Source organism: Theropithecus gelada, chromosome 6, assembly GCF_003255815.1.
Source record: "Theropithecus gelada isolate Dixy chromosome 6, Tgel_1.0, whole genome shotgun sequence".
In the NCBI taxonomy this organism is placed as follows: domain Eukaryota; kingdom Metazoa; phylum Chordata; class Mammalia; order Primates; family Cercopithecidae; genus Theropithecus; species Theropithecus gelada.
In genome coordinates, this window is record NC_037673.1 from 14,676,893 (window position 1) to 14,703,943 (window position 27,051).

Consider the following 27,051-nt stretch of genomic DNA (forward strand, 5'->3'; position numbering starts at 1 on the left):
CTAGTGGCTTCCATTTGGCCTTTCCTATTACAATAGTTTTTACAGGTCAGGGAAGCAATGTAGGGATTCTTCCAGCTGCTGAGTATATCTCTTTGTGTTTTTTTTTGAGACAGTCTTGCCCTGTCGCCCAAGCTGGAGTGTAATGGCATGATCTTGGCTCACTGCAACCTCTGCCTCCCAAGTTTAAATGATTCTCCTGCCTCAGCCTCCCAAGTAGCTGGGATTACAGGTGCCCGCCACCACGCCCAGCTATATTGTTTTTGTATTTTTAGTAGAAACAGGGATTCACCACGTTGGCCAGGCTGGTTCTAACTACTGACCTTGTGATCTGTCCACCTCGGCCTCCCAAAGTGCTGGGAATAAAGGTGTGAGCCACCGTGCCCAGCCGAGTATATCTCTTTTAATTATGCATTCTGGAACTGGGGAAATATAAGCACAGGATGGGTCCAGGGACTCAATGGGTCTAATGAGAGATGAACCTGAGCTGAAACTCCATTGATCACTCCACCTCCATTAGGCCTCTAGTCTGACTGGCAGGCAGAGTAAAGTTTCTGGTTTCCCCAGATTAGTATCAGATCAGAGCCACTGTGTAGTAATCCCTGACAAATCTGATTATTTCTCTTCCCGCAATGCACAATTACCCTGGTAGATAGCTATTGGTCTCTTTGGGGGAAATAACAATATACATTTTTGGCAATGTAGCAGAGTCCTTCCTCAAGAGGATCCAGCCTCTCCTTCATTCAGAGTTCTGAGAGTGTAAACTGGCTCGTCTGGGAATTGATTGAGAGGTTGTGACTCTTGTTTTGGTGATGCAAGTTAAGATGTCTGTTTCCTAGATCTAGAACTCTTGCACTTATACAGGCCAATAAGAACTTAGTAGATTGCCTGTTTATTTTTCTAGGGACACAACGATTAAGGGGCCAACAGCACAGGTCTCTGTAAGACAGACAATATTGTTTTAGCTCTGCTGGTAATTATAGTAATCATGCCCACCTACTTTTTGGCAATTAAGTGCCACCCTGGGGTAGCACTTAGGAATCCCAGTTTGATGGTAGCAGTTTCCACTGTAAGATATATGTGACTAAAGAGAAGGGCAGCCACAGATCTCTTCAAGGATGCTAGGGTTCTCCTCACAGATTTATTTCTTACAGTCATGGTAAAAGGTATGTCCTCTGGACCCTCCTGGGGTGGGTAAGCAGGTCTTAAATGATAAATCCACTCTAACATTCCAATCTCCCCAAGCCTGTGGATACCTTTCTCTACAGATAACTAGGCAGTTCTGGCACTTCAACTTCATTTAGCATAGGTCCTTCTGGGTGGATGGAGGTTAAACGATCAATGGAGTTTTCACTCAGATCCTTCTCACGGTGGGCTCAGTGGGTCCCCAAACCCATCCTGTGGTTATTTTCCTAGTTTGACATGCATAATTGGAAAAGACATACTCAGCAATTAAACACAGCATTAGGGCTTTTTCTAAGCCTCTGAGATAAAACATTGAATCCAGAATCTCTGGTGGGTCCAAATCAATAAATTTGGCCTGAAAGAATTTATAATCTTTCCACCTTGATCCCTATATGAGTTGCCTGGAGTGGTCAAGACAAAGTACCACAAACTGTGCATCTTAAAACAACAAAATTTATTCTCTTGCAGTTTTGGGGGCTAGAAGTCTGAAATCAGGTTTTCGGCAGGGCCAAGCTTCTTCGGAAGGTGCTTTGGAATAATCCTTCTTTGCCTTTTCTTAGTTTCTGCTGGCTTCTGGCATTCTGTGGCGTTTCTTGGCTTCCAGTTGCATCACTCCAACTTCTGCTTCTGTCTCCAAATGGCCTTCCTCCCTCTGTGCTCATTTATCTATCTGTCCTCTTCTAAGGGCACCAACCATTGGATTTAGGGCTCACTCTATACCAGTATGACCTTATCTTAACTACTTACATCTGCAAAGGGCCTATATTTCCAAATAAGTTAATATTGTGAGGGTCTAGGTGGACATGAATTTTTGCAGACCCTACTCAACCCTCTACAATCCCACACCTTAATAGTCTTTGTATATTCTTTTGTATGCTCTGAATTTCTTAGCATGGGCATTTATTACTTTTTCAAGTAAAATTAAAGGAGAAAACAATACCCCTGGAGTTCTGTGGCACAAAATATAAATATTCTTTCCGTTTCAGTTTCTCCCATGGAGGTCACTACTATTTAGTCTCCCTAAGCTGGTCTTCCAAAGTCTTGCCCTTCTCCAAACTTTTACCCAACTGAAGACAAAGTGATTGTTCAAAATGATCTCAAGATCTGTCAATGAGGATTAAGCATAAGCTCCACAGTTAGCCTAATATGGCTTTTCATGATCTGGTCTCCAGTACCCCTCTTTTCACTTTCATCTTTCAGTACAATCCCCTGCTCCCTACCTGTTCCGTCCTGGACTCCTCGCGGGTTTCTGAACTGCCCACGCCATTCCATTCCGCCCTGTTCCGGCACTGCACTCTGCTTCACCCATACTTCTTGCACCCACGATTGCAACTCAACCTTAGAGGCTACTCCTCTACTCCATCCCAGAGATGAAGCATTTCGCCCTTGGATGCTTGAAAACGGTTAGTATTTTCCCTTTTGTTCCTCTTAAATCAAAATGTTTACATGAAATACTATGATCCAAGAACAACACACACTGCTGCGCTTGCTAAACCGGTTTGAATTGAACCAGTTCGCCTTCTCCGCCCCAACTCCGGTGCGGTAACTCCCAGCCCCGGAGCGACCGGCCTGGCCCGACAGCGGAGGCCCAGGCCCGCTGGGCTCGGGCGTCTGAACCGTCCCGGCGGGCGACAGCCCGGGCAGGCCGCAGCCACGCTTCACAGCTGAGGAAAACCCGTTCCGGCGGAGGGCAACGCTCGGAAGCCAAGTGTGACACCGCAAGGCGCCAGAACGCGTCAGCACCCTTCACACCTAAGACCGGCCTTCCTCCTCCTCACCCAGGACGCTCCCCGCCGCTCGTCCGGTAGTTTCCAGCTCTCACATCCTCTGCCAGTCCCCACACACAGCTGACGAGGGAAGCAAGCCAGCGAGGCCCGGGGACCGAGCATGCGCAGCAGCCGAATCGCGCGGTTCCCCCTCCAGGCCCCTGCGGCTCAGCCCGCGCACGTGTATGCGCATGCGCCGCGTCCGCTCCTCTCCGCCTCAGGCCGCACCTCCTCGCACAGGGTCAGAGGCCGTGGGGCGGGCCGCGCTGACGCGCGCGGAAGCACCCCGCGGACCCTCGAAAACCGCCCGCGCTGCTGAGCGGCTGCGACCACTGCTTGGCACCCCGACGGGAGGGGCTCCGGGTCGTTCGGAGCCGGCTGAACCCCTTCGGCCCCGAGCGGCCGCATGAGTCGGGGGACTATGCCTCAACCCGGAGCGTGGCCAGGCGCGAGCTGCGCCGAGACGGCGGCGCGGGAGGCTGGGGCCGCGTCGCAGGAGGGCGGGAAGGCGGCGGCCAGCGGGCAGCCGCTGCCGGAGATGCAGTGCCCGGCCGAGCAGTGAGTGCGCGGGGCGCGGGCCGTGGGCGGCGGGCTCGGTCCTCTCCGGAAGCCGGGCTGGGGTGGGGAGTCGTCAGCAGAGGGTACCTGGGCGTTCTCAATTCTGAGTGAGGCCGTTGGCGACAAGGAGGAATTGGCAGACAGTTTTACCCAGTGTCCGAGTGCAGATTTCTTCCCCAGGGCCCCTCACAATTCTGGTCACACAGTGTCTCCCCTCCCCTCTCATTTTTGACATCTGCACATCTGAAGTTAAAGAAAGTTCCAGAAACTTGGGAAGCAAACCCGAGAAGTGGTGTGTTTTATTACTAGCTCCCGCTAGATCTTTCCTCCAGCCTGGCACAGGGAGGAAGTGAGGTCGCCCTTGCCGCAGCCGCGGGAGAACGGAGCCGCGCGACATGTTCTTGGAGGCGACGTCCCACCTGTTGGACAGACTTTGGACCGAGTCTGATCCATTCTTTTTGACCCTTTAACGGCCTGAGTAGTATCCCTTCCCGCATATCCTTTTAAAAAGAAAAGTCAGTGCTGGTTACATCAGTTCCTTACTGTATTATGAAGAAGACGATTTGGGAAGAGTTCCTGATTTCTGCAAGGGTCTGGGGGTACGCGTGGAAGCAGAATAGAAACTCGAGTGAAACTTTTCTACACTTTCAAGTTCCAGGCACCTATAAATGCCGTTGGAATTTAAGAAATTATGAAACCACTCAGCCAGCCAGTTTGACAGATATTTTAATTGGCTGGAAAGTTAAATTTAAGATGTGTTTAAATGCAAAAAGCACTGCTAGAACTTTCGAAAAAAATTCCTGAAAAGGGGCCCTTTGGGGCCCTGTTAGGTAGATACTGTGTTGTAATAACGTATTTGCGTAGTACTTAGACATTCTTATTTGTCGAGAACAGCCTTGGGATGGTGTTACTCGCACTTACTGGGTTAATGGCCGCGGGAAAATAAGATTGAGAGTCAGTGGTCTCAAGCTCCTGCCTCCAGAGCTAGGCAGTAAGTGAAGTAGTGAAGTTGGCTAGGACCTGGAGAGCTTGTCTCTGTTGAGAGGCAGGGTCCCCTAAGCTCAGGCCTGTAGTTGCTGCATCTTCTGTATTTAAAGAATCCAGCTATTTGGGCCTTGCATGAAATACGCTGCTTTTTAAATAGTGGCACCTATTTTTTTTTAAAATTGAAACCACTGTACAGGCCCATGTGTGAGCTGATGTGTCCTGTGGTGCCCAGTTTACTCTCTGGGTTAGAGTCTGTATTAGGCCTTTTTGTGTTGCTATAAGGAAGTTCCTGAGGCTGGGTAATTTATAAAAAGAAAAGAGGTTTAATTGGCTCATGGTTCTGCAGGCTTTACATGAAGCTTGGTGCCTGTATCTGTTTGGCTTCTGGTGAGGCCTCAGAGGGCTTTATTTAACTTACCTCGGAAAGCCAAGTGGGACCTGGCAATCACGTGGTGAGAGAGGGAGGAAAAGAGAGACTAGGGGTGCCACAAACTTTGAAATAACCAGATCTGGTGTGAACTTGGAGTCAGCAGTCGTCTGTCACCAAGGGCATGGCACTAAGTCATTCATGAGGGATCCAAATACCTCCCACCAGTCCCCACCTCCAATACTGGGGTTTATATTTTAACATGAAATTTGGAGGGGACAAATATCCAGACTATATCATTCTGCTCCTGGCCCCCCAGATCTCATGTCTTTCTCACATTGGTGAATATAATAATCTCTTTCCAGCCATTCCCCAAAGTCTTAACTCATTCTAGCATCAAGTCCAAAGCCCTAAGTCTCATCCATGATTCACCTCTTTCCACCTATGAGCTTGTGAAATCAGACAAGTTATTTAATTCCACAAATTCCTGGGACATGGACACAGTGCAGCCACATTCTTTGCTAGGACGTAGCAGGGGTGATCCTTACTCCAGTTCCCGAGAACTTCTTCATTTCCATCTGAGCCTCATCAGCGTGGCCTTTACTGTCCGTATTTATTTTATTATATTTTAATATTATTATTTTTTATTGAGATGGAGTCCTGCTCTGTCACCCAGGCTGGAGTGCAGTGGTGCAGTCTTGGCTAACTGCAACCTCTGCCTCCCAGGTTCGAACGATTTTCCTGCCACAGCCTTTGGAGTAGCTGGGATTACAGGCATCCACCACCATGCCTGGCTAATTTTTGGTTTTGATTTTAGTGGAGATGGGGTTTCACCATGTTGGCCAAGCTGGTTTCAAACTCCTGACCGCAAGTGATCTGCCCGCCTCAGCCTCCCAAAGTGCTAGGATTACAGGCATGAGCCATCGTGCCCAGCCCACTGTCCATATTTCTATCAGCATATTGGTCACAACCATTTAGCCCATTTCTAAGAAGTTCCAAACCTTCCCTCGTTTTTCTGTCTTCTTCTGAGCCCTCCAGACTCTTCCAACTTCTGCCCATTATCCAGTTCCAAAGCTGCTTCCACATTTTCAGGTATCTTTACAGCAATACTCGAGCCCTCAGTACCAATTTTTTGTATTAGACTGCTTTCGCATTGCCATAAAGAAATACCCGAGGCTGGGTAATTTGTAAAGAAAAGAGATTTAGTTGGCTCATGGTTCTGCAGGCTGTACAGGAAGCTTCGTGCCTGTATCTACTTGGCTTCTGGTGAGGCCTCAGGGAGCTGTTACTCATGGCAGAAAGCCAAGCGGGACTAGGTGATCACATGGTGAGAGAGAGTGAGGTGGGGGTGAGGTGCCGCAGACTTTTTAGCAACCAGATCTTGCATGAACTCAGTAAGAACACACTCATCACCAAGGGCATGGTGCTAAGCCATTCATGAGGGATCTACCCCCATGATCCAATCGCCTCCCACAAGGCTCATCTCGAACCCTGGGGATTACATTTTAGCATGAGATTGGAGGGGAGAACTATCCAAATCATATCAGAGACTTAACCTCAGACTCTGCAGAGGGTTAAATAGGGGGTCTCTTGCCCCTAACCCCTGCTCCACGGGCCCATGCTGGTTCCTAATTGCAGCTTTGCCTGCCTTCTACCCTGGTGGTGAGAACTATGCGCTTAATTTAATGCTCTGTCTCACGTGCTGCACGTCAACCCCAGCCGTGTCATGCTTCCTGAGCAATGCAGAAACTTTGAAGCCAGACCATGTTCTCGAAAGTATACATAGTTATTTGGCAAGTTTTCTGGTGGATGTGATTCTCATTCAGAACACCTATGAAAATAGACAATGGTAGGAAGAAGTGCTCTTTCTTGAAAAGTTTTTGTGGCACAGGTGCCTCTTCTGTCTGCTGCTGGTATAACTGTATAGACTTAGAGCTGAAAGGAATGTAAAAAAAAACTAGCCTAGGTTTGTCGTTTTACACATTCACAGGTTTTTTAAGTGTAGCTTGACTGGAGAGACCCTGATGCATCCATGGGAACCTCCCCCTGCCTCTTCTGGGCTTCCTCAGCAAAACCAGGCAGAGAAACATGATTTATAGTGACAGCCAACTTCACCTTTTTTTAATCCCTTGGTTTGCTTCCCATGTTTGCTTCCCAGTAGATGTTCTGGTTTGTGTGTGTGGGTTTTGTTTTGTTTTGTTTTGTTTTTGCAGCTTAATTTTGTTTTCTCTTTATTTTTGTTGTGTTTGATTATCTCATTCTCTTTCACATCTCAAGATGGGGCAGAACAAGAGAGGTGAGTTTAAGATGTCACCTTTTAAACATCATGTCTCAAGTTTTGGACTTTCTAGCCTTTTTCCATCTTTCTGACTCGGCAGTATCTGGGTAGTGGACTGTTTCTCTATGGTATTTTCTCATGGGCTAGAGAAACTGTGCCATGGGTGTCATATAAACAAAGTTTGCAATATAAGGTATTCATGTCAATTCCTGCATGATGATATATATAGCTTAATAGTTGAGTATCAATTTAAATAGTGTAATGTCCATTTTTAGTCTACGTTTTTTGTCATTGGAGCCAAGGCCTTTCTTTCCACCCAGATAGTTGGGTTTGCTATGAGGAGGAATCATTTAAAATGTTTACACTTAGAAGTATGAACACTGTAAGACTGTAGAAGTTTTGAGATATCCTACAGAGTCATTCGTAATACATTCAGTGGACAGTAATTATAAGTACAGAGCATAGCCCAGCTTCTGCAGCTGAATTAGACATTCGGGATATGTCTCTGAAGGCTGTGGTGATGGGTAGAGAAAGAGATGGCTTATTTCCTAGGCAGCACAGTAGATTACTCTGATTCCTTTCCACTAAGCTCATCACATTTCACAAGTGAGAGAAGGGGAGAAGAAACATATACACCACATGGATAAGCTGCTTTGTTTTCTTGTTTGTTGAGACAGGGTCTCTCTCTGTTGCCCATTCTAGAGTGCAGTAACAGTCATGGCTCACTGTAGCCTCAACCTTCCAGGCTCAAGCGATCCTCCCACCTCAGTCTCCTAAGTAGCTGGGGCAACAGGTGCATGCCATCTTACCCAGCTAATTTTTTTTTTTTACTTTTTGTAGAGACAGAGTCTCACTATGTTGCCCAGGCTGGTCTCTAACTCTTGGGCTCAAGCAATCCTCTTGCCACAATTTCCTGAAATCCTGGGATTACAGGTGTGAGCCACAGTGCCCAGTGATGAGCTACTTTGTATACATCTCATTGCAGGTTTTCTTTCCCTCCCTCCCTTCCTTCCCTCCTTTTTTCCATCCACCCATCAGTCCATTTAAGAGCTGTGGTTGGCTCACATCTCCTAGACAAGCCCTAAGGATGGCTTGAAACATAACTTAGGTTCACATTTGAAGAAATCTTTTGTCAGACCAGATTACTTGGCCTTCTTCGAGCTCCCTCTGCTGCTCTCCTATGCTCTATCCCCTGCTCACTCCACCCCCAACATCTGACTCCTGCTCTCTCTGGTCCTGGGACATGGTTGGTGACTAGGCCAGAAATGCTTAGGGAATTGAGAAGAGACTACTCCTTGGCCCTTCTCTGCCTGTCTGAGGGTGAGACAGGGTTTGAATCTGTGGAGGCATTCTGTCGGTGAACCCCTCTGAAATTGAAAGCAATTTTATGTATGTTTCTGGGCTTAGGTTCTGATGAAATCTGAATTCTCAAAGGGGCTGTGAATAAAAAAAGTGGCACACGGTTGTTCTTGTGGATGTATTTTCTGCCCCACCCCACCCCCAGATGCTGCTACAGTTTGGAGTAGGGATAAAGTCCACTTTCTCCCAACCTGATGAAGAGCCTGCTTTGGGGTCCAGAACTAGGATGTCTCTAAGAATCAAACGTTATTGAGAGTGTATGCATTGACCCCAGATACCTCTGTAAGTCACATGGAGTAGCATGAGCCAGTCGTGGAAAGTCCACTTGCAGAAGAGGGGTGGAATTTTGGCTGGGGTGCCGGTACTTTCCTGTAGTTGATGTGTTGTTCACCCATGTCTGAACCACAAAGTGGTGGAGAACGGCTGGGTTGGTGGTCTTTGCTTTTCCTGTGCCTGTGTGGGAAGGTGTGTTAGTGTCATATTGGTTGACACTGTCTCACCGACATTGCCTTAGTGTTGCCATTAGTCTCAGAGGACAGGCTAAGTTAAGTATGAACTGCAGGGTTCAAGTCCAGAGAGTTGAATTAAAAAAAGCCATACTTAGTTCTTTTAGACAACTAAGGGGAACAATTTTTAAAAGGTTCATAACGGTGAGTGATTAAAATATTCTGTCTTGTTAGCTTTACATATGCATTAGAATTGATTTTTTTCCTATTACGTATTTACTTGCATCAAAAATTAAAAAATTGGCTTCACAGAAATGCCTTCTGCTTCACTAAGCTCTGCTTTTAACTCACGGCTTTTGCTCTTGGGAATACTATAATTTTGTGTCTGTATGGTGAGCATGTTTAAAGTAAGTTTTCAAAAATTGGTTGGTATGCAGGTCTTTTTGAACAAAGCAAGTGATACCAGTTATAATTTAGTATGTAATGTTATATAGCTTACTCAGTTAGATGTGTTGTCTTAATATCAAAAATAAAATATTTTATCTGTAGGTTAAGAGAAAATAGGTAAATAGGCTGGGTGTGGTGGCTCACGCCTGTAATCCCAGCACTTTGGGAGGCCGAGGCAGGCGGATCACCTGAGGTCAGGAGTTCAAGACCAGCCTGACCAATGTGGTGAAACCCCATCTCTACTAAAAATACAAAAATTAGCTGGGTGTGGTGGCACATACCTATAATCCCAGTTACTCAGGAGGCTGAGGCAGGAGAATCGCTTGAACCCAGGAGGCGGAGATTGCAGTGAGCCGAGACCGCACCATTGCACTCCAGCCTGTGCAATAAGAACGAAACTCCGTGTCAAAAAATGAAAATAGGTAAATATTGTTTAATAGGAACTTGAAAATATACACTTTAAAATAATGCCATGGTGCAAAACTGAGAATTTTCTAACTAGGAATTGTTAGCATTTGGTTTTAAAATTTAGGCTGAGCACGGTGGCTCACGCCTGTCATCCCAGCTATTTGGGAGGTCAAGGTGGAAGGATCTCTTGAGCCCAGGACTTTGAGACCATCCTGGACAACATAGTGAGACCCTGACTGTATAAAAAATTTTAAAAATTAGCCAGATGCACTGGTGCATGCCTGTGGTCTCAGCTACTTGAACCTGAGGTGGGAGGACTGCTTGAGTCCAGGAGGTTGAGGCTGCAGGGAGCTGTGGTTGCATGGCTGTAGTCTAGTCTGGGCAACAGAATGAGACCCTTTCTCAAAAAACATATATATATATATATATAATTTTTTAAATCGGCTTAATTATTTTTAAGTTGTACGTATTTATGGGGCACATAGTGATATTTTGATACACATAACTGTAGTGATCAAGGTAATTAGCATGTCCATCATCTCAAACGTATCATTTCTTTGTCTTAGGAACACTTAATATCCTTCTCCTAGCTGTTTGAATCTATGTAATAGATATTAACTGTAGTTATCCTACAATGGTGTAGAACACTAGAACTTACTCCTTCTATCCAACTGTAATTTTATCCTTTATTTGTATCCTTTAACAAATTTTAACTGTGGAATTGAGGGTGACTGCCAGAAAATCAAGTCATTTAGACTTTGGCTTAACTTTCCTTTATCACAAAACTGTTTTCTGTGGTGATCACCTGAGTCTCTGAGCTTCAGTGGTTCCTTTTGTGTCAGAGTGGGTACCTCCCCGCTGCCACACCAACTTGACACACAAAAGGTTGCCAAATCCCTTTTCCTCTCATTGTTTTATTATCTTCCCATCCCATAACAAAAACTTAAACTTAACCTCTACTTGTTTCAGATTCCTGGCCTTTAGTATAATTTCATTTTGTCGTTGTTTTCAGCTTTATTATTTTAATACATAAAAAATTAAAGCAAAAGTTTATTGAGTGAAGTATTTTTAAAATAAAATTATTATTTTTTGCTCTGTTTCTTCCTCTCTTTCTGTTTGCTTATCTTTATAGTAGACGGGTAACTGTTTCATTCTGCCTGTGAAATGTCCTCCTTCCTGAATATATTGGTTGAGCTTCATTGCTTAAATTTAAAACTTATTCTTCGGGATTATTTTTAAAAATTTAATTAATTAACTAATTAATTAATTTTTTTAGTGACAGGGTCTTACTCTGTTGCCTGGGCTGGAGTGCAGTGGTGTGATCATAACTCACTGCAGCCTCCAACTCCTAGGCTTAAGTGATCCTTTCTCCTCAGCCTCCTCTGTAGAGGGGATTGCAGGTGAGTTCCAGCATGTCCAATTAAATTTTTTTTTTTTTTTTGTAGAGGCGGAGTCTTGCTTTATGCCCAGGCTGGTGTTGAACTCCTGGCTTTAAGCAGGATTACTTTTATTTTAATAGTGGCCTTTAGTAAAGGCTATATTACATTTTCTGTACGTTCGTGGTGGCCGTGAAGTTAGCAGATATTTGTGCACAGAATCTGAGTGAAATCCAGTTGTGGTTAAAGGAATTTGATTATACTCTGATTCTCTTACTCTTCCATTTCTGCTTTGCTTTTTCCATGTATCTCGAGTCTCTTCTCTTTATTTCCAGTGATTTCCTGTTCAGCTTCCCTTTGCATTTAGTTCTCCTGTTTGTTTTGCTGTTTGTTTCTTTCCTTTCCTTTCCTGTTGGCCTTTGTAGGAATTTGTACTTGTGGGACGGAGAGTTGCTTGTTTAGAGAACCTCCTCTGGGCATTGATGTTGGATTTTGGTTATTTTGTAGATTAAAAAGAGAACAAAGTGGAGCCAAATATGCACGCAGTATAGCCACAGATTTTGCTTGAAGTACAATTTTCATGACAAATTTATTCACAAACTTAGACTAAAGAACTGGAAGAGGAACCATTTATATGGCCTCTTCCAGTCTTCTCATTTTGAAGATAAGAAAACTGAGGACTTGGGGAAGTGGTTTGCCCAGAGATACATGCCTCCGATAATGACACTGTGAAAGTGCTCTGCTTAAATGACTGTTTTACAGGATTAAATTTGTCTCTTATTTTATAAAGCCAGGAAAGAGGCTGAAAGATGTTGTTAAATGATTGAGAGAAGAACGAACACATTTGGTCACTTTTTATTTTAGGCCTTTGATGTATGGTCCCCATGAATCAGGTTTCTGTTTGTTTTTAACTCTGGCATGGGCTCTAAGGGTGACATCACACTTTTTACTTGAAATCTCACTGGAAGCAAGAGCGCATGGAAAGTACCTTTTCCTGATACTTGTTCCCTCACCCCCACAACATTAAAATACATACAGTTACACATTTATAGAGAAAAAAAGAAATAAAAATTGATAATTGGTCAGACTGTTCATTAATACTTTGCACCAGTGGATGTAAAATGAGAATAAGAATAGCTTACTTAATTTTGAGTGCTAATTATTTTCCATGTATCTGTTTCTTAAAATAGCCCTTTGAGGTGAATATTCTTACTGCCCTTTTTGACAAGTAGTTAAACCTAGATGCTGACGGGTGTAGTTACTCTAGTCATAGTTATACATACAGCTAATAAGGACCGGAATGAGGGCTAGGTAAATAAACCCTGGCAGTCTAATTCCTGGGTCCCCACTCCAACCATTGCACTCTGCAGAGGGCTTACCCACATGGCGTGTATTGTGATATATCAGGCAGGGGGCAGGTCAGGAGTTGTGGGCCATTCAGGAAGAGGGAACATCTGAGCAAATCACAGATGCACCGGCACACGATAGTGTTGGTCAGGCGTTTGGACTGAAGTGTGAATACTGCATAGGGAAATAATGGGATACAGGCTATAAAGTGGTAGGTAAGGTCCTAATTTTGACATTAGTTCCCTGAGTGTTTGGGAACCACTGAAAGGTTTTAGTGGGACATGTGAGACTTCCTCAGTCTACCCCTCCCAGTACCCCTTCTTCATCTGTCTTTTGCCCTCTGACTCCTTCGTCTTGCCCCCACCTGTACTAGGCCATGTACCAGGAGCTGGGGTGATGAGGGAATTGGAGGTAGGGGTATCTCAGCCATTCACTGAAATTTTTTTTTAAGCCTGGCACCTCCTCCTTCCTGTGTTCCATTGGGTCTGCAGTCTTGTGTGAGGATGGGGTATGCTCTCATGAGGCAGGAGTTTGGGGGAATCAGGGGTCTGATCATTGCTTATGTGAAGGTCAGCTAGTCTCCTTGTTTTCCGCTCAGTGTGTTACTCATACCCTTGAAGGACTTGATGCCTCCAGTTCCTGAGCCTTTCTGGGGCTCTGCCAGGTTTTCTGGCTTGCCTGCCATGGATGCCCATCCACCAGCCTTGGCTTCCCTGTCCTGTGTCATTTACCACTCCATCTGCTTTCCAGCTCTTTGGACTTTCACCTGTCTTCTGGTTTCATGAAAGATAGAATTGGGGTTTCTTTTTCCCTTTATTGTCATTTTGGGGTGAATCTTGAAGGAAAAAGGGGGCATCTTCAAACCGGAAGTCCCATTCTTCATCTTTGTCTAGCATCTAGTGGATTTTTTCCCTTTGTAGTACTTAGTGGGCTCTTTAAACTGAAGTACTGGAGACTGGGAAGCTTTGAGTAAGAAGTCGGTAGTAGTGGACAGTGGGAATATATGTAACAGCTGCATGTGTGGCTGGTTGAATGTGGTGTCAGGAAGCAGGAGAATTTCGAGGAGGTTTTTTAGCTTTGGCGATTTGTAATAGTAACTGATAGTCTCTTCTCGTTTTTAAGGTAGCTATTGTCAGGTTTCCTTGTGGCATGTTACAAAGGTCGGCAATGGGCCTGCATTCCTATATAAATACTTTTATCAGCACTATCTCCATTCTTGGAACTTGACAGAATCAGTTCAGGAGCTTCACTAATAAGATGCATGCTGTGACGTCTAGGTATGTAGTTGAGGCATTAATAGGCATTGCAATTAAAATGGCCTCAGAGCCACCTAGCAAATGAAGTGATGTAACTTGTCTTATTGAAAGTAAGAAATTCTGAAGTAGAAGAAAGTGGTGAGATAGAAACATAAGCATCTTTATTCTTAAGATATGAGACACATATTTTATCAGGTTATCATCATGTAAAGTGAAAAAAGTTAAACCCTTAGTGTGTTATGCATTTTATAAGCAGCTGTATAATAGGATGGAAAATGTCAGTGCAACAAGTGTTTGAAAATGTCTGCTTTGGTGTGATTTCAGTGAGGAGGACATGTACCGTGCTGCAGATGAAATAGAAAAGGAGAAAGAATTGCTTATACATGAAAGAGGGGCATCAGGTATGTTTGGAATTGTTTTATTTATAGAGTTCTTATTGTTTATAGCAGAAAATGCAGTTAAATCAGTATATCCATTTTCATAAAATATCAATAAAATATTCTTATGTATATGGTCTTACCTACATTGATTGTTTTGCCGAAGTATGTTTAGAGACTGTTTCCTGAGGTTTTTAAATGTTCATGCAAGCATTCCCTCTGCATTCTTTACATTCATATCATTTTTCACACCTATGAGGATTGTTTAATCTCTCGACACCATCCTCTCTCGGTTCTTGATTTCCTTATATTCTTAGAGGGAGAGTTCAGATTTGAAGTGCATTTTTCATTTCAAATGGAAAGACTTAACTGAGAAACTGGCTGTGTACATCTTTGCATGCAGATGGCTATATAAATGTGATTAATAAGAAAGACAGTGATGGGATCAGTAGCACAGCCTCATCGTTTTGTGATTTCATGTCTGTGTATTTCTTGTCTTGCCTGATCTTACCCCGACCAGGACCCATTGCTGCTGGAGTGAGGTGTTACTCCTGGACCCCTCCACTGGTCTGTGGAGACTTGGCTGGCAAGGTTGCATGTGGTGCACATCCTTAGTTCCATGACTGGTCTCATGCAGGAGCTGCATAGGGATACTCTGATTTTGGGATACCTCATGAATAATCACAAGTGGCATGTTCTCTCTCGTTACCTGTGTAATGTATAAGGGCACTTCAAAAAGGTTGCGGAAAAATGGAATTAAAAGATAGAAGGCTGGGTGTGGTGGATCATGTCTGTAATCCCAGCACTTGGGGAGGCTGAGGTGGGCGGATTGCTTGAGTCCAGGAGTTCGAGACCAGCCTGGGCAAACAAGGAGACCTTGTGTCTACAAAAAATACAAAAACTAGTCAGGTGTGGTGGTGCACATTTGTGGTGCCAGCTACTCAGGAGGCGGAGGTGGGAGGATCGCTTGAGCCTGGGAGTTTGAGGCTGTAGTGAGCCGTGATCTCATTACTGCACTCCATCCTGGGTAACAGCGAGACCCTGTCTCAAAAAAAAAAAAAACCAGATAAAAATAAAAATATAAACCTTATTTCTCAACATAAGCTCCATCAGTTTCAAGCCACGTTTTTTTTTTTTTTGAGACGGAGTCTCGCTCTGTTGCCCAGGCTGGAGTGCAGTGGCGCGATCTCGGCTCACTGCAAGCTCCGCCTCCCGGGTTCACACCATTCTCCTGCCTCAGCCTCCCGAGTAGCTGGGACTACAGGCGCCAGCCACCGCACCCGGCTAATTTTTTGTATTTTTAGTAGAGACGGGGTTTCACCGTGGTCTCAATCTCCCGACCTTGTGATCCGCCTGCCTCGGCCTCCCAAAGTGCTGGGATTACAGGCGTGAGCCACCGCGCCCGGCGTCAAGCCACTTTTAAATGATGATACCAGCCATTTGTTGAACTCATCCCTAAAGAACTGACAGGCCTGGGAATTTAACAGTGTGAATGCAGCAGTCTGTTTTGCATTATAAGCTGAAGAAAAATGTGTGTCCTTTAAGGGCTTCTTAAGATTAGGAAACAAAAGGAAGTCAGAAGGAGCCAGATCAGTACTGTAAGGTGGATGCCTAATGATTTCTCATCAGAATTCTTGCTGCTGTTTGAGAGGAAGGAGCAGGAGCATTGTTGGGATGCAGAAGGACTCTCAGTGAAGCTTTCTCTGGCATTTTTCTGCTAAAGCTTTTGCTTTCTCAAAACACTCTCACATATTAATTGTTGTTGGCCCTTCAGAAAGTCAACAAGCAAAATGCTTTCAATAGCCCAAAAAACTGTTGCCCAGACCTTTGCTCTTGACCAGTCTGCTTTTGTTTTGACTGTACCCCTTCCACCTCTTGGTGGCCATGGCTTGGAATGTGCTTTGTCTTCAGGATCGTACTGGTGAAGCCATGTTTCATCTCCCATTAGAATTCTTCGAAGAAATGCTTCGGGCTCTTGATCCCAATTGTTTAAAATTTCCCTTGAAAGCTTTGCTTCTGTCAGCAGCTGATCTGGATACACCCACGGAGTAGAAAGTTTGCTCAACTGTAATTTTTTTGGTCAGAATTGTGTAGCTGAACCAGGTGAGTTGTCTGTGATGTTGGCTATTGTTTCTGCTGTTCATTGTTGGTCCCCTTCAGTTAGGGCACAAACAAGATTCGTATTTTCCTCCTGAGTTGATGTGGATGGTCTGACACTGCAGGTTTCATCCTCAACATCGTAATGTTCCTTCTGAAAACGAGTTATCCATTTGTAAGCTGCTGATTTCACTGGGCCACTGTCCCTATAAACTGTTTATAAATCATAAGTGATTTCACCATTCTTTCACCTATGCTTCACCATAAATTCAACATCAAACGTTGCTCTATTAGCGGTCTTTTCAAACTGATGTCTTATCCTTCTTAGTGCCTTAGATGAGATCCTGTTCATACATGTTATAACAAGTTAGTATGAGTTTATCATGGTGCAAAAAAAAAAAAAAAAAAAATTGAAATCCATCCATAGCTTTTTCGTAAAAGTCATTTTCCATGAACCTTAGAAGACCCTTGTCTGTGCTCTTCTGGTTTTGAGAACTGCCTTCTGTTTATGGTGAACAAAAGCATTGTCATGTGTGATTAGGAACAAATGATACACAGTGTGGTTTTTATAATACTTTTTGAGCCCTTCTCAAGGAATTGGTGAACTCTTCACTGTGGTAGCCACAGGAGATATTCTTTGTAGTAGTGCATTCCGGGGCTGCACCGTTCCAGTCTTCCATGAAACTTCAGAGAATACTCTGTCTCTACTGCTGTGGTTGTTCAAAATTTCCTGTGGAGTGCAGTGTCCTCATTAGTCAGATTCCTAAGAAGAAAGTGCATATTCAGCTGGTGTTTGTTACCGCTGACAGTCCTCCACCCTATAGGCTCTCTGTTGTGATTCTCTTCTGTCTGGCATTGTACCCCACACAGGCTATGAAGCTTTTCAGTGGGTCTTGTAACTCCTAGCTTTACTCTGAGAATGAAATGGATCCCGTTACACTTCTCACATCATCTCAGACCTTCTGGGTTCATTGTCCTTCCTGAAATAACATTTGCTACCCTCTCCCCTGAAGCAGAGCCCAGACTGAGGCAGAAAGTTTTCTTATCCTCTCTGTTAGTGAAAAGATTTTTTTCCACCTCGCCTGAGAGTCAGCAAACTATGGTTTCCAGGCCAAATTTGACTTGCCACCTGGGTTTGTAAATAAAGTTTTTTTTTTGAAACATGTTAGTTTACATATTGTCTGTGGTGGCTTTCGTTCATGGTAAAGTTGAATAGCTGTGACAGAAACCTTATGGCCCTCAAAGCCTTAACTTATTTCCTATCTGGCCCATTACAAAGATTGAGATTCCTGTCCTATTTGAGAGTCCCTGCTTTCCGGAGGGGTTTCAGTTTTAACTTCCCACCTCCTGAGGGTCTGATTCTTGTCTTTGTCACCCATGTGGTGGCTAAAGATCAAGCCTCTTGGTTATTTCAACTCCTGGCTTACCGCTCTGGTTTTCAACTTCCCTATTTTTGTATTTTTTATTTTTTTGCCATTAGAAATGCCCTTTTTTGAAAACAGCAGAGTCTATGTAGTTTGCAACTAAAGAAAGTTGCTTTTGAACTCTGTAGTCTGCTCGAGGTCAGGCACTGCCTTGTCCTGCATCTCCAGCTCCTAGCCTGGTACCCGGCATGTAGTAGCCATTGGAGTCCTCCTCAGAGGACCACAGCAGAATGGGAATTCAGGTATTTGATGCTGCCAGCTGTGCTGGTACCCATTTTCCCAACCCTCACTGCCTACGTAGGCCTCTGATTCAGCACTTGGCTGTGGCCTATGGCTTGATCTCTTGGCCTGTGTGAGGCTTGCGCCTTCCCCCCTCAGTCATGGGGTGCTGGGCTTGCCCCACCTTGCCCAGGAGGCCAGGTCTTGTCCTGGTGTGCATGAGAATGAGGACTGCAGGGAGGAGAGCAGGAAGGTAGATTTCCTTCCCAGGAGGCCCGTTCTGAGCTGGACATGCTTTCTGTTCAGGCTCATAACCCTACCTGGAGGAAAATGTGAACCAATAAGTGTCCTGACTCTGGACATTTGCATTTCTTCCCTTTTGGGCAGGTGAATGGAAAGACAGATACATGAGAATGCTTCCATCCACTAAGTAGACACACAAAAATATATTTCTCGAATTAAAAAAATGAAAGTTTTTTAAGGATTGGCTGTGCAGCATTGGTCTCTGTGGTCCCTGTATATTATACCTCAGGAGTCTGCTTCATTTTTAAGTGAATCCTGAGGTGTGCCACAGATAAATATGTCTGTGTTATCTGTATATGTATTATTTTCCCTTTTATGTAAAAGGTTACTTTTCTTTGTAAAAGGATTCTCAATGAGATTTTTAAAAATCGACAGTTCTTAAGAGTTTACTTCATTTTTTTTTTTTTAATTTATCTAAACTGCAAGAAGGATTTAGGGCCTCTTATGTGCTCCTAATCATCCTGGCACCCATCACACCCTGGTTTATAAGTGCTTGTTGTCTTTTCTTCTCCAGCAGTCCATAAGCCCCTTGAGGATAGAATCCTGTCTTCATCACCTTTGTATCCCCAGTTCCTAGCTCAACGTTTGGTACATTTTAGACACTCAGTAAATATTTGTTGAATTTAGTTGAGTAAAACATTTTTATTTTATGTATAACTTGCTCAGGAGTAAATATGTTGTCAGGTACTTCTGTATTTATATTCTAAAATCATCACTAGCATCTACGTTTTCAATAATTTAAAAAGGAAGTCAAGATGTGCCTGAGAATTTACCTCCTTTTCTTCCTGAAACATACACGCTAACATGTGCATGTGCGTGTATATGCACCTACCACAGAAGCAAACCCCAAACCATATGTATTAAACTAGGGAAAATATAAAGGCCATTTTGTTTTTCGCTGTAACATTTGTCTGATGGTGAGTTGTATTTTTAATTTTTGGGGATGTGTTGTTGTTAGAGTCAGGTGAGGTCTGTGGATTAACAAACATGGAGAGTTCTGTTAGTTTCTGGTTTATTATCGACTACTTTTGGCTTTTTGGGATCAGGGAAGGACATAACTACATTAAGATAACTAAAAGTAATTTTTGTTATAGTAGGTGTTATTTCTTTGCATAATGGTTATAAAAAAACTGATTACTCATTGTTAGAAGTGTTTTCTCATAGTTCAGACTGTCGCATCTTTAATTGATTAGAAAAGTATTCATGAGCACCTGTGTGTCAGTGCAGCTCCAGATCCTGAGGACACAACACAACTGAGAAACAAAACAAAGTCCCTACCCTCAAAGAGCTCATGTTTTACTGTATTTTTGTATGGGTGTGTGGGGGGTGGGTGGGGGAGTGGTACAGAAAAATATTTCGGGTGTCGAGTGCTAAGAAGAAAAACCAAATGGTATAAGAGGAATAGAGAGCAAAAGTGTATGTGATATTATGATACAAGGTGCTAGCTGACCCTGGAGCAGAGACCTGCGTGGAGCCGGGGAGCTGCCCTGCAGGTGTGGGGAAAAGCAAGCCAGGTGTGTTGGAGAGTATTGGGAGGCTGTAGCTGGGGCAGGAGTCCAGTCAGTGTGAGGAATGGTGGGAGGAGAGACCAGAGAGGCAGAGAGGGGGACTGTATGAGGAATAACGCCATGAGGCAGGAGTCCCTGGAGCTCTCTGAGCCCAGGAGTGATCAGTACCATCTGATTCATGTTTAGATGGATCATCCTGGCTAGCTACCATGTGGAGAATGGTCTGGAGAGTGTGGTGATAAGGGACACCCATTGGGAGACCCCTGTGGTTATCTAGGGCTGAGATGATGGTGGTCTGGACCAGTTGGTAGGCAGTGGTTGAATTCTGGATTTTTTTGAAATGAAGAGTGAAGGGTAACCCCCAACTGAAGCAATATTCTGATTATGCTTTGATTTATTATTTGTTTTTTTTTTTTTTAAATTCTTTAACAGAACCGAGATTAAGCGTAGCTCCTGAAATGGATATCATGGACTACTGCAAAAAAGAATGGAGGGGAAATACACAGAAAGCAACATGTATGAAAAAGGTACGACACAGAGGTGCACATATTTCAGGTCTTTCAAATAGTCTATCGTAAGTTGTTTCATATGTCATTTGATATTTTTAGACAGTTAAAATGACTGCTATAGACTTTATTATTGGTGTTCTTATCTTAGAGATAAAAGATAAGGATTTTGTTTTAAGTCACAGTGTTAATATAGAATCAGCATCAGTTATTCAGTGACACAATTTCTTTGAAAAACATGTAAATGACTCTGCTGTTCAGGGTTGGGCCAGCCATTGGTTGTCCTCTTGGAGCCATTTGGGAATATCCTTTTTGGTCTGGTGTTGTAAAATAAAAGCCTCAGGGATGCCTCAGGCCGATTCCACACTCCTGCTTTCCACAGCACACTGGGTTTGCTTACACACCCTCTGGTCCTGGGGCCTAGAACCTTCTTGGACTCCCTACACAGGGGAGTCAGGAACTGCTCCCTTCACTTAAGGTGTCCCAATCTCATTGCATAGACTGGTGATGTGAAGATAGTCTCCAAGGCTGTGGGATGACATTGGAGGTTCATATGATGTGGTCCTGCTGTGGTTGTTTGGGCTGGTTCATTACTCAGCTCAGACACCATGGCCTACATATACTACGCAGGTGATCAAGTAGCAGGCCTGTGGGCTCTACCCTCAGATGTATACCAGATCCAGTATTATCAGTAGGATGAACCATGTGAATTGCTCAAAAACAGTCAAATAGCAGATTGAACCTAAGACTTCCATGACCTCTTGAAACCTTTGCATTTATTTTTTCTCATTTTTATCTTGGGATTATTTACATTATGAATTTGAATGCACTTCTTACATATTAGAGATACTGACCGTCATATTTAATAGAAATATCTTTAAATTTTTTTTGGTTAGGATTTTAAGTTTTTAAGTATTTGAATATTTAGTCTTTTCCTCAGAGCTCGTTTTTATAGAAAATAATTGCTTATCTTTCAGCATGTACCTCAACTGCCCATGGGCTGACCTTAGTAAAAATCTAGCTGCCACTTGTAAAGCTCTGAGAGCAGATGATAGCTCTCTGCAAATCTGAAATGTAGATGCTTTGTGTTTTAGGCGTTTATTAGAGAACTCAATTATGAAACACCTGGAATTCTTAGTTCCTGCCAGAGGTTAAGAACATTTATATTTTTGCTGAATGTGCTGTTGGTCACTTGCAGATTTTCCAACCTCCAGCCCATCACGACCCATGGCAGTAATTAGAGCATCTCAGATGCCTGAAAACAGCTTTCACCTCCATTCTATTTTAGTCGTTATTTGCGTAATTGTCTATTTTTGTTTCTAATATTCTTTTGGAAGTAAGTTTCTATAAATTCAGATTTAATTTTATTCTGAAATAGCGTGAGTAATTTATGCATTTGGAAAGGTACAATTGCAATTGAATTTGCCATCATAAGTATTCTGGGGTAATTAAGGTTTACCATAGGCAAGAAGTACATAATTATTAGTAGGTGTGATTCTGCCTGATGGAACCTTATGTGTTACAGTGGTTGGACCACTGAATAAAAATGCAGTCCTCAAAATGTTGTTATTGGGGGAAAAAAGTACTTTTGTATTCACTTAAAATATCATCCTATGACTTGAACCTTGAAAACAGCTAAGAACGAGGTTTTAGTACCTGGACACACAGGACAGCGGTGGTCTGCATTGCGCCCACTCCACAATGAGGGTAACACTTCTTTCTTTGTGTGAGTGCAGGGTAGGAAGTGGGTCTTCAGTGACTATCAAGGAAGAGTGGGATGAGTTAAGGGGCTGGCTGGACCCAGGGCCAGGGTGATGGTGGGCAGCTCAGTCAGTCTCAAGGACTGCATGTGCCTAGCTGGAGAAGCCAGGCATCATGCATGCTGGGGAATCAGAGTCACTAGGATTTTATGGTGTCTTTTCAGGGTACGTTTCAGAATGGTCCATTGGATGGCTGTTTTTGAGTGCCCAAGCATGTCACTGAACATTTTCATTTCCTTGTTTCACTTCCAGACTGAGCAAGAGTGACAGTTCACTTAAAAAAAGAAAAGAAGGCGGGGCGTGGTGGTTCACACCTGTAATCCCTGCACTTTGGGAGGCAGAGGCAGGTGGATCACCTGAGGTCAGGAGTTCAAGACCAGCCTGGCCAACATGATGAAATCCCGTCTCTACTAAAAATACAAAAAGATTAGCTGGGCGTGGTGGCTCATGCCTGTAATCCCAGTTACTCAGGAGGCTGAGGCAGGCAAATTGCTTGAACCCGGGACGCCGAGGTTGCAGTGAGCCGAGATTGCGCCATTGCACTCCAGCCTGGGCAACAAGAGCGAAACTCCAACTCATAAAAAGAAAAGAAAAGAAGCCTAACAGAATTATTCAGCCATCTCTTGGCATATAAACTTTTATATATACATGCACATACACAAAGCACCCCCGCCCTGCTTTGTGTTTTGGAAACTTGGGGTTTTTCTGTATTTTTTTAATACGAAAATATAAACTTAGTTTAGCTCTCTTTTTTCTTGCCTTTTTGTTAAAGAGTTTAGGGTTAACTGAAACACAGATTAAACCCTTCAAAATGTTGGTTGCCAGGGAGTAAGTGTTAAAACATTTGCCTAGGAAGGGACATAAAACTCCAACTTTGGGCTTCCCAGTGGTCCCAGGCCAAGTTTTTTCCACAGGAATGAAACTTTCTCTGCTATCTCAAGTCAGTAACAACCATTTTGAATTTTTTCATACCTTTTCCCAGGGCTATGAGGAAGTTTCTCAGAAGTTCACCTCCATACGGCGAGTCCGTGGTGATAATTACTGTGCACTGAGGGCCACGCTGTTTCAGGCCATGAGCCAGGCTGCGGGGCTGCCGCTCTGGCTGCAGGATCCAGAGCTCATGCTGGTACGCTGCTGCTGCAGGTTTGAGTCCAAAATGTTTCAAACAATTTTTGTGAGAAAATTTTCCCTTTCTGTCCATGCTACCTGCTATTATCTTCTGCAGTATGATGTCAGCATGTGCGTTTATTCAGTTTTGTGTGGCTGGGATGATTTCACATAGTTAAATGACCAAAAATAATTCGTATTTCGTAGAAGAGAAAAATGATAAAATTTATGTGAACAATTTAGTTGAATTAGAGAGCAGATGTTTGTGTAAAGCCCTTAGGAACAGTTTGATTTCAATTTTGGTGTTTGTTTTAAGTAGGCTGTATATGTTACTGTTTGAGAACCTACTGGGGTTTTAGAATACACATTTCTTTCGTTTCTAGCTGTAATTCAAGAAATTAGTACTTTTTGCAAAGTGTGAAGATTGGCTTAGTAGGTGTCAGAACAGCAACACTAGAAGAGAGATGATTACTGTCACATGGAGAGGGACTTCCTGAGGAGCTGAGACTCAACCTGTCCCAGGCCTGGCCCTCTTTAGCGTTTTAAATGTACCACATGGCAGACCTGCACTGGAAAGTCATTTGTCTGCACGTCCTGACACACATAAAGTCATATAGTCGTGTGGGTGATAGACGACTATCCTGAAAGATTTTTTGGTCAGAAATGGTTGGTCAGAAACAGCAATATACCCATGTAACAAATCTGCACATGTACCTCCTGTATCTAAAATAAAAGTTGAATTAAACAAAAGAAGTGGCCACAGCCACCCAACGTTCAACAGTCACCACCCTGCTCAGTCAGCAACCATCAACGTCGAAGCAAGACCCTCCACCAGCAAAAAGATTACAGCTTGCTGAAGGCCCAGATGATCATTAGCATTTTTTTTTTTTTACCAACAAAATATTTTTAAATTAAAAAAAAAAAAAAAGGAAAGAAATGGCAATATGACATTAACTGGAAGAAAATTGAAAGTCTTGTGCTTAAATTTAAAAAATCCAAAACCCAGAAATGCCAGCTGTGGGAGATTGGCCTTATAGCAGTTTATGAAAAGAAAGAAAAAGATGTTAGGATTCGAATTGATTGCAAGCCCGCTGTGAGCCTGCATGAAATGCGATGTCCAGCAATGATCACAAAGCCCTAGCTGCATTTTATTTTTATTATTTTTATTTTTATTTTTATATTTTTATTTTATTTTATTTTTTTTTATTTTTTTGAGACGGAGTCTCGCTCTGTCACCCAGGCTGGAGTGCAGTGGCCGGATCTCAGCTCACTGCAAGCTCCGCCTCCCGGGTTCACGCCATTCTCCTGCCTCAGCCTCCCGAGTAGCTGGGACTACAGGCGCCTGCCACATCGCCCGGCTAAGTTTTTGTATTTTTAGTAGAGACGGGGTTTCACTGTGTTAGCCAGGATGGTCTCGATCTCCTGACCTCGTGATCCGCCCGTCTCGGCCTCCCAAAGTGCTGGGATTACAGGCTTGAGCCACCGCGCCCGGCTATTTTTATTTTTTAAAAAAGACCAACCTGGCTGCATTTTAAAAGGAATGATTCCAAGAATTAGACTGTGACAGCCCCACCTTGAACTGGGCTGGTCAGAGGCCGTCTCGAGCTCGGTACCTGTATCCTCAGCAGACGGAAATGTGGCCAGGATGCTTCATCGCATTCTGGGAGCAGTTGAAGGAGCTGGGGTATTTTCCTAGAATAAAGAAGACTTTTAGAGGAACTTGTTGTTGGCTAAGGTAGAGGTCTTTTAGGTGGATGAGAGATCACACGCTCGGAAGGGCAAAACCAGGACTGGTGGGTAGAGGATACTCCCCGTCTGTTCCACGATTATTTAATAAACCAGCACAAAATCACCACACCTCTATCAACTGTCGAAATGACATCTGGAGCCAAGTGTGGTGGCGCCTATAGTGTTAGCTACTTAGGAGGCTGGGGTGGGAGGATCACTTGAGCCAGGAGTTCAAGTCCAGCCTGGGCAACATAAGGAGGCCCCTTATGTTGGGGAGTCTATTAAAAAAAAAAACAAAACCAACATCTGGGGAAGATATTTTCTTCTAAGCAAAGATGTATGCCATCTTAAGCAGATTTTTCAGCATTAGCTTATTTCTTTCATATAGAGGCAAGAGAAATGGGTATACTAGGCTGTTTTTTCTTTTGTAAATGATGCCATTTATTAGTAAAGTATTTCAGAATTGTTTGTCAGTTGGCAAAAGCATTCCTATGGTTGGATATAAGACCCAGCTAGAGAAGCAAACAGTAATTTCACTGTTTTTGCTTTGCCTTGTTTTAACTTCTGTACTTGACAACTGTAGCTATATATGACACAATTTCTAGATTGTGGTGGCGTGTGCCTTTGTTCTTAGCTACTCAGGAGGCTGTGCTGACAGTTGTAGCTATATTATATTAATCTACAAATCTATATTTCTAGGTTGGATGTAATATCCCCCTCAATTTTCCTTTTGAGGCTTTAAGGAGCTATTTAGATTTATGGACTCACTTGACACTAAATTTGTGTTTTTATACTTTCTGAGAATCTGGGGTAAATAGTGTCCTAAGTAATTAATTAAAGTATAAAATTGCTTTAAACAAAGTAAAGTACAGAGGCCGGGCACAGTGGCTCACGCCTGTAATCTCAGCACTTTGGGAAGCTGAGGTGAGCGGATCATGAGGTCAGGAGATCGAGACCATCCTGGCGAACATGGTGAAACCCCGTCTCTACTAAAAATACAAAAAAATTAGCTGGGCGAGGTGGCGGGCGCCTGTAGTTCCAGGTCCTTGGGAGGCTGAGGCAGGAGAATGATGTGAACCCGGGAGGCAGAGCTTGCAGTGAGCAGAAATCACGCCACTGCACTCCAGCCTGGGCGACAGAGCGAGACTCTGTCTCAAAAAAAAAAAAAAAAAAGTAAAGTACAATGGCCCCGCCCCCCCCCCTTTTTTTTTGGTAGCAGGATATATTTGGGTAACATTGTCTGCCATATTAAAAATAGTCTGGGTAGATTACATTCAAACTGTTCAAACTCTAATCGCTGTTAGAGTGTGTTGCATGTGTGAGTGATGGGGTTTTAAGGTGGTTTTTAAGGTGGTTTTTCACATTAATTTGAGTAATGTGAAAATAGTTTTACAATTCTTAAGGATTCTTTCTAGTTTCTTTCCTTTTGTATGTGTATCAGCTATTATATTTTTCTGGAAGCATAATTTAATTAGTTGGTCACTGTGGTTTGGTTTTTGTCATCTGACTTTTATTGAATGCCAAGAGGCCTCTGTCAAAGAGAGAAAACACTGTACCTGCCTGTGGGTTTGGTATATATGTTTATTAAACGTTGGGTCTAAATGTTAGCTGAAGAATATCTTTGTTCTTTCCTTGCTGTCATCCAGCCAGAGGACTTGTCCTTGTGTTACTGTTCCAGCCCTCAGCAATTTAACATAGTTTGAAAATTTCCTTTACCCAGTTCGTTTTGTGGTGTCACATCTGAGACATGATTGGATGACAAATTCAAATTCAGCACATGCTTCGCGTTTGAGGGGCTGGTGAAGGAAGGAAGGGACCTATAAGCTTAGTCTGATCGTGCAGATCTCCCAGGTGGCCTGCAGACCCTCCTGTGGATGCCTTTCCACTCCTGTTCTCACTCTGGCCCCCCTCGCCCCACAGCCCTTCCCTTGGAAGGTCCACTGTGACAAGGGCTTTGTTGAGTGAGCGTTTCTTGCAGTGTGACCGAAAGAAATCAGGGGTGGAACCTTTAGCTAGCTTTACCTGCTTCTGTTTGCAGATTGAGAGATGTTCTCTGTGGCATGTTGCTGTCTTCTCTGTCTTTTAGAACATCATTTGGATTTAGGGTATTAAAGGGAACTGGGAAAGCTAGACTGAGTGACCCTCCCCTTAATCTGTGGTCAGTGAAGGAGACCCGGGCTTGCTTTCTGCTGCTGCTCAGCTTTGCTGGCCTTGCTCTTTTCCCTGCCTGTGAGGCAGAGCTTTG

General features: G+C 43.6%; 1 protein-coding gene across 1 annotated transcript in view; it reads left to right on the plus strand.

Moving 5' to 3' along the window:
- The first annotated feature begins 3,173 nt into the window (after positions 1 to 3,173).
- Positions 3,174 to 27,051, plus strand: part of OTULIN (OTU deubiquitinase with linear linkage specificity) — a 37,585-nt gene continuing 13,707 nt past the window's right edge. Inside the window, exons 1-4 of the mRNA XM_025389086.1 lie at positions 3,174 to 3,506; positions 14,102 to 14,178; positions 20,138 to 20,232; positions 22,954 to 23,097. Of these exons, the coding sequence (XP_025244871.1) occupies positions 3,355 to 3,506; positions 14,102 to 14,178; positions 20,138 to 20,232; positions 22,954 to 23,097 (468 nt within the window). The 5' untranslated portion in view covers positions 3,174 to 3,354. The remainder of the gene's footprint in view (positions 3,507 to 14,101; positions 14,179 to 20,137; positions 20,233 to 22,953; positions 23,098 to 27,051) is intronic.